General features: G+C 34.5%; 1 protein-coding gene across 1 annotated transcript; it reads right to left on the bottom strand.

The window, feature by feature from the left end:
• Nucleotides 1–435: 435 nt before the first annotated feature.
• LOC107897129 (magnesium transporter MRS2-2) lies at nt 436–4349 on the bottom strand. The gene is made up of 11 exons (XM_016822475.2): nt 3780–4349; nt 3654–3683; nt 2832–2970; nt 2569–2690; nt 2371–2445; nt 1541–1765; nt 1418–1462; nt 1226–1270; nt 1112–1141; nt 883–1002; nt 436–770 (listed from the first exon to the last, which is right to left on the bottom strand). The coding sequence occupies exons 1-11, from the start codon at nt 4017–4019 to the stop codon at nt 684–686; spliced, it is 1158 nt and encodes a 385-aa protein (XP_016677964.1). The 5' UTR covers nt 4020–4349; the 3' UTR covers nt 436–683.
• Nucleotides 4350–11561: the final 7212 nt, after the last annotated feature.

Here is an 11561-nt window from a genome sequence, read left to right as displayed (position 1 = left end):
AAATACTTTTGAGGTTAATTTTCAGGATGTAGATTGGTCCTCTTTGTTTGACATTGTTTGTTGGAGGATTTGGAAACAGTGAAACTTATGAGTATTCCAAAACATTCAATTTAACATTTATTTTTTTTATCAAATTGTATGATGATAAATCTAATAATTTTATAATTCAATGAACATTTGTATAATAATAAATCTTGTTATATAAATAAATAAATCTTAAAAAGCATAAAAGACATTCAAACTCGAATAAACTAATCGAAACGAACCGAAAAAAAATTGGTTTAATTATTTCAATTTTGGCAATAAAGTCGAACGGTTCAGTTTAGTTTTTGGTTGGTTAATTTATTCAATTATGGATATCTAAAATCCGCATAAATTGAACCGACTAAATGCACATAATTAAGTGAAATACGAAGAACTTCAAAAGAAAAATAATGCATAGAACTATATATGTGGTATTATTTCCTTTCTCTTGAATAGTTTTCCAATTCCATGCTCTGTATTTATCAATAATTTTAAAAAAAAAAGTGATAGATTACAAATTTCTCTTTATATTATTAATTTTTTGTCTTGATTGTTCAGTAAAAATCTTCTTCATTGATTGACTTACAGTAGTTCACATGCAGAGAATGGCCAGGAAGCTTTCCTGCAAGAACATCATTAAATGTAGTATTGTGAGAGTCTCAAGATCCAACCAAACCCTTCAGCCGAGCATAGGACATGATGAGTATGAACAGAGTTGCACAAAATATCCCAGAGACAATGACCACCTATCACACAAACATGAGATCGAATGAACGATCAATCACCGGGGACACAAAGTCAAAAAGTCGGTCAAAAATTGATATATAATTCTTTTAACAGATGAAACACTTTGCTCACCCATTTAAACATGTATCCATGGTTAGTATCCCACGTATATGGAATGTTCATCCCAAATATTGCAGCCACTAAAGAATAGATGGATAAACACACAGTTCCTGAACTTAGAAAGAGCTCTAACTGCAAAATTTTAGTATCAGTTTCAATTGTTACATTGTCATAGTTACTTAGACCTCTAAGTGAAAAATTATCATCACTCGAATATGTTATAGAAAGAACTTTGACAGACCTGGATTAGCTGGTTTCGGTGGTTGTCAAGCTGCAAAAAGAAAGAAAATCATGGTACACAGCGCAACAGATTCAATTGAAATTTTGTGTTTTTCAGGCTTATGATGACACAAACCTGAATATTGATGTAATCCTCTGTATCATCAATATATTCACGCAGCTGCATAATTTCAAATTAAACAGCTAAAACTTTAGAATATAGATTTCAGAAAATAACAGACAAAAGTCAAAACCAATTCATTTATTTCTTAATACTGGAGAACAAGCTAACTATAAGAAGAAAAAAAGGGTACAAGGGAAAGAGTACCGTTGTTAATTTGTTCAATGTTCCATCAATTTGCATAAAGTAGGCCTGCAAAATGGATTATTACCAACTTAGACTTTTGGGTAGACAAATCCTGTAACATGAGAAGTAAATCATTGGTGTAACCTCCAACAACATTTCAAGCTCCTCGACATCATTCTCATCTCCACGAGCTGTTGCTATACTTGCTCTACTTGCTCTAGAAATCTTTGATCCTATGGTAGGAGAGGCAAGATACCAATTTGCAGCACCTGACCCACTAACAGGTGAAGTTCCAGCCAACTTTCTCGACAAATAAAGGTCAGCCATATCATCATCATCATCCAGTAGTTGTTCAAGTTCATCCCTTACCTACAAAAATCAATGATCACAACAGTGTTCCTTGTCACTTAATGTAACTAATGAAACAAAATTTTTTCCACTTTCAGCCTCCATTACAATCTAGGAATGTCTGTCTGTAATATGCAAGCAAGTAATGGTCTATTCGGATGATAGAGCTGATGACTTTCAGGAATAATGACATGAGTAAAAGAGTGGATCCAAGAAATGGACAATAGTGTTTCTTCACATGCTCTATGTTCTATGTATAAAGATGACTCCTAAGAATAATTCATTGGCTGCAATACATCATTACAATAAATTTATTGGTTCATTGATGTCATTTAAGGTTAAGTTGGAGGAATCTTCAGTCTCATTGGCAGAACGACATCAAAACTTAGGACTTCTATTTCTTTTGGGTTCATTTAGGATTTCAGCCTACAAAAATTTGGCTTGGCCAGCCATTGTAATCAAACATTTTTCTTTCTAAAAAGAAAATCAAGCGTTTCTAGAAGGTGAAAATCTAAAGAATGCATTACTAGATATACCTGTAGTTACCATATAGACAATACTGCATATGATAAAATAACAAAAGTTTCATATACACATATCAACACGAATGAAGTACCCATTATTACCTTTTGTACCCGAGCAGTCAATCTGGTCATTGCACTCTTCAATTTACGAACTCTATCCAAATTACGACTACTAATCTGCATACAGTGTATTTCACAAATTGTAATACAGCATGAACACGGCCCAAAGGAAAGGCAGGCAGACAACAAAAATATTCAAGATATGTAAAATTATAAAGGTGAATGTGAAATAACAATTACCTGGGAGGTAAGCTCGTCTAAAGCAGGATAAGCTGCAGTCTCTAGTTCTAGTGTACGTGCTGCTAGAAAACTACAAATAGATTCCAAAGCAACCTCCAGTGCTCGGAATTCAAACGGAGACTCTGCATGGCATGGAGCAGATGGTTTAGATGTCAAAAAAGTAACTAAAATCAAAACATTATATTAAGGATGAAATTGCTTAATATGCCAAATGAGTTTCCGCGGTTAATCAACCTAGCTTATTGATGTACAAGAAGACATACCATCTTCGTCACCCTCAACATCATTTTGTCCACCAGTGTAGTCCTGACCTTGCTGAATGGCATTCACTGGAGGCAAACGTCTCTTAAGTTCTTCAACAACAGGGACAACATTTTCATCAGATGGATCTCGAAGCAAAACCTATTTCAAGTACAATATGATTTATTTTCATTGAGTTTATGAGCTAAACTGAACAGGAAACTCGATCAACGAAGACCCAAAGCAGTACAAATTGGCCAGGCAAGTAGATTATATCATCCAAAAGGCATAGTACTCCAAATTTAAGAACTCAAATAGAGTTTCATAAACCATAATTGATGTTTGTTCGGGTTCATATAAAGCATTATTATGAAAGTTCGTCCTTCTTCAACTTTAATTTCCCTATAAAGCACTAAATATTATGAACCCCAGAAAATTGTTCCAAGCAAGTTTATATCCAAGAAAAAAGGCAGAACTACTTTTGTTTATCTCTAATATCCACTTCAGCTCCTAATCCTTTCACTATAGAACCAAATTGGCAAACTCCACTCCCCCGATTAAAGAACTAAATCCAATAACAGGCACTAGTCTATAGAATCCAAGAAATGAAACAGACAAATTCAAGATCTAACATTATCTACAAAAACAAACAAGAAAAATGTTTAGTCAAAAGCTAGAACTCAAACAAATGCAATCAATCAAACCACGTTACTCATAAGCAACTTCAGCTTCATCTCCCAAATCCCAAATATCATGAAGAACTCCGAAATTAAAATTTTTTATTTCTTATTTCTTTTAAAAGAAAAAATCGACTGAATTGGGAAAACGGAGAAAAACCCACTAACCTCCTCAGAAGTAATAATTGCCTTGATATGCTGCAAATCCAAAACCACAAAAACAAAATAAGCAAAAAAAGATTAAAAAAGTTCTTTAAAATCTTTTTTTTTAAGAAAGAGTTTACAAAATGGAACCTCTAAATTTAAGACAATAGCTCCATCACGACCGAGAATGGTGGAAGGATAAGACAAGAGAGGGTCGAGTATGCGTAAATCTCGGGCATGAATGTTTACTCGATGCATGATAGCATATTTGTCGACGTCAAGCACGGTAGTCTCCCCCGTGCTATCAAGAAGGACCCAACTTCGAGAAGACTGCGCCTTCTTCTTCACCGCTACTACCGCCTGAGGGTCCGCCGGCACCACGTGCACCATTTCTTACCATCACACTCAACTACTCCCACCCAACGACCCCCGCTTTTCAAAGATCTAGCAACAAAGATAACTGTTTTTTTTTTCTTTTCCAAACACTTCAAAATTTCCCCATTTTCACATGAACTTAAAGGTCTTCTTCTATTCTTTCTGATGTTTAATAAGAGAGCTGCCCTGTTTTTTAAGAAAGGTGGATGGCTTTGGAGTTTGGATCGAAATCGAACATGAAAACCTGGCTTTGGGGACGCTGGGAATTTGTTCTTGTTAAAGAATATTTTAAATTTTAACTGCGTAAATAATATGCATGAGGTGGGCTTCATTTCTTGTCCCCTTACTTTATTGAAAATGCGATTTAATCCCTATATAAGAAATTAATTAAATCAAGTCCTCTTATTATCAGCAATTTAATCTCTGTCCAGATTTTATTCTAGTTTAAGTTTTATAATGTGGGAGTCTTTTCCAAAGCTATTCAAGTTTAAATTTGAATGTGTTTCAGCTATAAATTCAATTGTACTTTTTAATAATTAATCCTTACAATAGTTAACTATTTGAATGTGTATTATTTGTAATTGAATTTATAATTATACTTATAATTAAGTAAAATTATTTTAGAGTCAAAATTAAATTATAATTTTTTGTGAGACTAAAGTACAATTTTATCATTATATTAATTTATCCATATAGTTTTTATATGAATTAAATCATAATTTCATCATTATTGACTGTCAAAATGTAATTTTACTATAGATTAACTTATAAATTTACATATTTAAGAGCATCTAAAACTAAAAAAAATTATCAAAAGGGACCAGGGCAAGCAGGCCCCCTTGGTGCCGCTCCTTGTAACTATTCTGTTAAAAGAAAAATTCACATTATTACCGGTTTAATCCCTCCAATTATTAACTCTAATGTTCCCTTTGGTGGATCGCCAATTATCTCTAATTGGTTTGATCTTAGAAAACACCTAAGGAAGTGAATTTGAGATTTCAAACGCATCAAACCCTCTTTTTCCTCTGACTATTTTCCCTCCGATGTATTTTTTATCCTTAAAAAGATAAGTAAACAAAATCATCCGTACTTCTTATAAATTTAAACTTCTTTTTTATTATCTCATTTCATCAAATAATTTTTTAATTCATAAATATTTAAAATAAATACAAAAAATTAATTTTACAAGATAACCTAATAAAATGATATTTATTATATGATTATTTTTAATAAATTTTCATTTATTAAATATAAGCGAGTAACTTTACAAATTTTAAATAATTTCAAAAACTTTATTATTTACAAATGTTTTTTCTTCTTGTTCCAGGAATTCACCTCGCTGTATATTTATAATTGAATCCAAACACCTCTCTCATTTTTGATTAATTTCATTATTGTATCCAATATGATAATTACAATAACTAATTTAAATGCGACTATTATTTTTAATATCATAGGAGTCAATCTCACCTCTCACCCAAATAAATTTTAAATATAAATTTCAAAATTAAAAATAATTTCAACAGGAAAGGAGGAAAGTGAAAATGCAATGGCAAGGAGTAAAAGAACAGTTGATTTCAATCTTTTATCATTGGCGGTTGCCACAAAGGAAGTTGATCGGGTGCAATGAAAATTATAAGTTGGAATGTTCGCGGGTTGGGAAGCCCACGAACGATTTGTAGACTTCGGTATTTTCTGAAGCTACATAATCCCCAAATAGTCTTCTTTATGGAGACAAAGCTTTGTAAGTTCGTAGAACTTTTGGTTTTGTGAATGGTATTGAAATAGATTCAGATGGTACGCAAGGAGGGTTGTGTTTAGCTTGGAGGACTGATGTGAATATTACACTTCATAATTTTTCTAAAAGGCATATTGATGTGGTAATTGGAGACAATGAATCAGGAATCAATTGGAGATTTACAGTTTTTTATGGATCACCTTACGCACAAGATGGGAACGATTCATAGGCTGTTTTGAAAAGATTGTTTTCTAATATGGATATCCCTTGGTTGGTTTGTGGAGACTTTAATGAAATTATGTATGATTTTGAGAAAAAAGGAGGATTGTGTAGAGATGAAAGAATGATGGAACTATTTCGAAGAACTTTGGAAGAATGTCAACTGAATGATGTGAGATTTTCTGGAAATTGTTTCACTTGGGAGAGAGGTAATTTACCGGAGACGAATATTCAAGAAAGATTGGGTAGAGGTGTTGCTAATGTAGAATGGATCACTTTGTTTCCGGAGGTGAAAGTTCAACATCTGGTGCACTCTATTTCAAACCATTGCCCTCTTTTAATTAATACAAGAATGAGTGAATAATGGTTGAGGAACAGCACTTTCAAATTCGAAGCTTGGTGGGCTTTGGAGGATTCTTTCATTAATGAAGTTAAGTTTCTATGGGAGAAAACTTCAAGGAATCTGTTACAAAAGCTGGAAAACTTAAAGATAAGGTTGAAACGGTGGGCTGGGAAGATTCAAGTAAATAGGAAAAAAAAATAGGTCCTAATGGAAAAATTAGCTGAGCTGGCTGAAGATGAAAGAGATGATAAAAATTTAGCTGAGTTGATTGATACAAAAATTTAGTTAAATTTTGAGATTGAGAAAGATAAACGTTACTGGGAGCAGAGGGCCAAATTAAATTGGCTGAAATTTGGGGATAAAAATACAACATTTTTTCATAGTCAAGCGACACAGCGACGAAGGACGAATTTTATCCATAGGCTACAAAATGAAGATGAGAGAGAAATGGAGGCCTCGCAGGAAATCGAGGGTGCTGCACGATCTTTTTTTCTAAAGTTGTTTTCAGTAGGGGAAAGGGGAAACTATGACCATTTGATGACAGGAATTGATCGGTGTGTCTGTGAGGAAGATAATCAAAAGCTTACAGCAACATACATAAAGGAGGAAATTCAAGAAACAGTGTTTGACAGGGACCCACAAAGGCACCAGGGGAAGATGGATTCCTAAGCCTTTTTTATCAAAAATGCTGGCATATTATTGGAGAGGAAGTCACCTTCTTTTGTTTACAACTTCTAAATAGGGACATAGAGGTTAGTTCAATTAATTCTACTAATATAGTGCTTATTCCAAAAGTTTCCAATCCTTCTAATATGACACAGTTTCGACCAATTAGTCTATGTAATGTACTTTACAAAATTTTGGCCAAGGTAATCGCAAATAGGCTTAGAGGAGTTATTGAGAAATGTATTGATGGTGCGCAACAAAATGCCTTTATGTCAGGCCATTTAGTATCAGATAATATTTTATTAGCCTACGAAATATTGCATTTGCTGAAACACAAGAGATTAGGGAAGAAAGGATTTATGGCAGTTAAACTTGACATGAGTAAAGCATATGATAGGGTCGAATGGAACTTCATGTAACACCCCGAACCCGAAACCGACACCGGAGTCGAACACGAGGTGTTAACTGACTTTAACCCCTTATAAAATTTATTTTCCAGACACTGCCCAATCTGTGTACTAGTCGTTTTAAAAATCATATCTTGAGTTTTGTAACTCGGAAATCAGTTTCGTAATTTTTCCCAGAAACTAGACTCATGTGCCCATCTATGTATTTTTTTTCTAGAATTTTTGGTCGGGCCAATTAGTACAGTTTATTAGTCAAAGTCTCCCAAGTTGCAGGGGTCGACTACACTGACCTTTGCCCATTACGACTTGGATATCTCCCTGCACGAGGCTTCAATACTAATTCCGTTTGTTTCTATGAAAACTAGACTCAGAGAGGAATCTTTACATATATGGTACGACCCCTAATTATCTCTGGTTAATTTATAATGAATTTCCAAAGTCGGAGCAGGGAATCCAGAAACCGTTCTGGCCCTGTCCCACAAAAATCTGATTATCTCTTAATATTCTGCCCATATGATCTTTTCGTTACTTCCTCAAGAAAACAGACTCATCGAGCTTCGATTACATAATTTATTCATCAATTAATTCCACTCCTACTATTTTTAGTGATTTTTCAATCTCATGACACTGCTGCTGCCAGCATCTGTTACGAAAGTAACTAGGTCCATTTCATGCCTACCCTTGATCCAACTCAATCGAACATTCGTGCCATTTTCGCATGGCTTAAAGTTTACATGCCAAAGTTCAAACACAACGTAATAGCTTATACATGCCAAAATGTTCTTCTAAGCCAACTAAGGAGAAAGTACCAAACTTGCTATCCGGTGTGATGACTTCGATGACGGCCTGACCCCGCAAAAATAGATGAGTCCAAGCAACCTATAATGGGTGACAAGGAAACACCGAGTGAGTTTATAACTCAGTAAGTCATAAGCAATGCACTACCATCCATCAATAACATTATCACAAGAGGAAACAAAATGGAACGAGACAATTTACTCCATCCATACCGAACCATACCATAGTTCCTCCAACCTATCGATTCAATTTCATATCAATTCATGCATTCACATTCCATATACTCATCAATAGGACATTGAAGCATTTTCATAAATCAATTTATTTTCGTTACAATCAAACGACTAAACGGCCTTTCACCCATCCTACGATAAATTTTATGTACGTGACTTCAAGTATATTTGTCACATAGGTTCAAACTTACCGAGCTCAACACCAAGTATAAGCATAGCACCTATTAGCCATGTACTCAAGACACTTACCCGATCCGCTGTCCGCGATCGACTCAATAGTGTCGCACACGTAGTGTCCATAATGTTTCACGAATGCATATTGAGTCCGCACACTCAGTGCTATATAATCAACTCGCACACTTAGTGCTACGTAATCAAATCGCACACTTAGTGCTACATAGTCAAACTCGCACACTTAGTGCCGCATGGTCAATTCGCACACTTAGTGCATCATATTCATTTCGCACACTTAGTGCAACATAGTCAAATCGCACACTTAGTGCTGTACAATTTAATCCCGCGCACTTAGCGCCAATCTCATGGTCATAAATGGTTATATCCGCACGTTTAGTGCCGAGATCAACAACTCAGTACATCTTACCTCTTTTCTTTTCATTCAACAATTTCATCATCACATACGTACATGCATATATATATGTATATTTATTCATTCCATTCAGCATCAATACATAAACATTATGACCATTTGAAATAATACCAACTACATGCTTAATGACTTACCTCGTGTTGGGTAAGATGGTTCCAACTCGGCTACTCGATGATCTTTTCTTTGCCTTTGCTCAATTCTCCTCCTTTAACTCCTTGAGCTTGATCAATAAATCAACTAGTTTAACCATCTTGCTAAACATTCATAATTCAATTACACATGCATATGTATGTTTGTATATTCGGCAACCATCCACACTAATTACCCATTTAGTCGATTACACACATAATTAAAGGTAACATCACGAATGGCATACTTATGTATATATATATGTATATATATACTTCGGAATGGGCATCACAATTAGATTTAACACCACCTTCATACTCAATTAGATGGCCGAATGCATGTGTATATGCACAATGTCAACTATAACATCATGTAAATCCACATATACTACATTTCTTATGTTCCACATCTTAATGCCCATTATACATAATCAAATTTAACATCATCTATATATTTACTCATATGGCCGAATATACATACCCCCATATAATATCATTTTCATTCCATTTAACACTTAATTCATCATAAATTTCCCCCTTTGCTCTCTTTTTTTTCTTCATGGCCGAATGCTCCTTCTACTCCTTTTACCTTCACAAAGCATGAATTTCATCATCCAACTTACAAGCTTACAATCTCATGAAGTTTAACCTCATGGTGCCTATCAAACTCTCACTCATTAGCTTCTATCATAAACCTCCAACAACACCCAATAAACATATACTTTGGGGGTCTATGGTAGAACCAAGAAAGGAACTCATAGATATCAAGATGTGAGCAACTACCATTATTCATCTAAGTTTAGCATGAAACACAATCATCACCCTTATTAATCTTTTATAGCCGAAAACCATACTCACCCCCAAAATCAAAATTTCAACATGGTTTACAAAAATCACTTGATAACTCACTCAATATCAACTAAAATTTCAAAAGCTAGTACAAACTTCCTTACCTTAATAGTGACCTAAGATGACCGATTGCTTCACTCCCTTCTTCTTCCTTTCAATTCGGCCAAGAAGAACCAAAGAACACAACTTGTTTTTCTTTCTTCCTTAGAACATTCGGCCAAGGGGAAGTGAAGAAAGATGGACACCTTTTTTTTCTTTGTTTTCTTCCTTACTCTCACGGCAATGGGGAGGGGAAGAAACAATTACACACATCCTTTCCTTTTTCCATTTCTTTATTCCCCATACTTCTTATTATATTTTATCCTACATACCTCACTAGGCCAACATGTTCCCAACATGTTTCCACCCATAGCATGGTCGGCCACTACTTATTAGGGGGGAAAATTTGACATGCAAGTCCCCCTTTTTTCCACATGCACTAATAGGTCCTTACGCATTGACCTATCACATTTTAAAATTTTCTCACATAAGTCCTATTGACTTAATTCACAAGCAATCGACTAAATCGAAGCTTGAAATTTTCACACATTCATAATTACATATTCTAGACAATAAATATCACATTCAAACATTTCGGTGACTCGGTTTAACGGTCCCGAAACCACTTCCCGACTAGGGTCAATTTTGGGCTGTCACACTTCATAAGGGAGATAATGCTACGAATGGGATTTGATCAAAAATGGGTTGATGCTCTTATGAAATGTGTACTACTGTTTCTTATCCAGTGGTCATTAATGGGCATATTGGAGAAAGGTTTCTACCCACCAGAGGTCTCAGACAAGGCTATCCTCTAAGCCCGTTCCTATTTCTTTTATGTGGAGAGGGCCTATCGAGTTTACTAAGGCTTGAAACAAATGAGGGGTTTTTCAAAGGTGTAAAGGTTAGTAGAAGTGGTCCATCGATTTCCCACCTTTTATTTTTTGATGATTGCATTTTATTTAGGGAGGCTACAACCAGGGGTGCAAACTTATTCAAGGACATCCTTCGTGAATATAGATCGTATTCGGGTCAATGTGTGAACTTTGATAAATCAACAGTTTTTTCAGCAAAAATACTACGGAGGAAGATAATAGATCAGCTGTCAACTTATTGGGGGTTCGCATGTAACAACCCGATTTAGACCCTATTTGAAATGGTGGTTTCAAGACCACGAATCTAGTCAAAAAATATTTTAAAAATATTTTCTATGTTTATTATGTGTGAATTTATATCTGTGAAATTTTCGTGATTTAATATTGTCGTTTGAGTGCCGATTTAATAAAAAGGGCTTAATTGCGTAAAATGAAAATTTGAAGGTTAAATGTGAAAGTGCTTGATTTATGTTGTCTTTGTAATGTGAAGCACTTATAATGCAATTAAGCCATTGACAATTTAAGTGGACGATAATGACCATGAATTATGATGTTAATTGATGAAATATAAAAGATATGTTTTGTATTAGAATTTTTGATGATTTTGAGTAAAATGTGAAATAAATGAAATGTATGGACTTGAATGAACACAAGGAAC

Source organism: Gossypium hirsutum, chromosome A10 (genome assembly GCF_007990345.1).
Source record: "Gossypium hirsutum isolate 1008001.06 chromosome A10, Gossypium_hirsutum_v2.1, whole genome shotgun sequence".
NCBI lineage: Eukaryota > Viridiplantae > Streptophyta > Magnoliopsida > Malvales > Malvaceae > Gossypium > Gossypium hirsutum.
The sequence above is the reverse complement of the archived record's forward strand: the minus strand, read 5'-3'. Positions and strand labels throughout refer to the sequence as shown.

Excerpts from the sequence above, each read along its gene's own strand:
- LOC107897129 (XM_016822475.2), bottom strand. The coding sequence starts at position 4,019 with ATGGTGCACGTGGTGCCGGCGGACCCTCAGGCGGTAGTAGCGGTGAAG. Across the intron at positions 2,691-2,831 it reads TGTTGAGGGTGACGAAGATG|AGTCTCCGTTTGAATTCCGA; the intron begins GTATGTCTTCTT and ends CATGCCATGCAG. Across the intron at positions 1,766-2,370 it reads TGACTGCTCGGGTACAAAAG|GTAAGGGATGAACTTGAACA; the intron begins GTAATAATGGGT and ends TGATTTTTGTAG.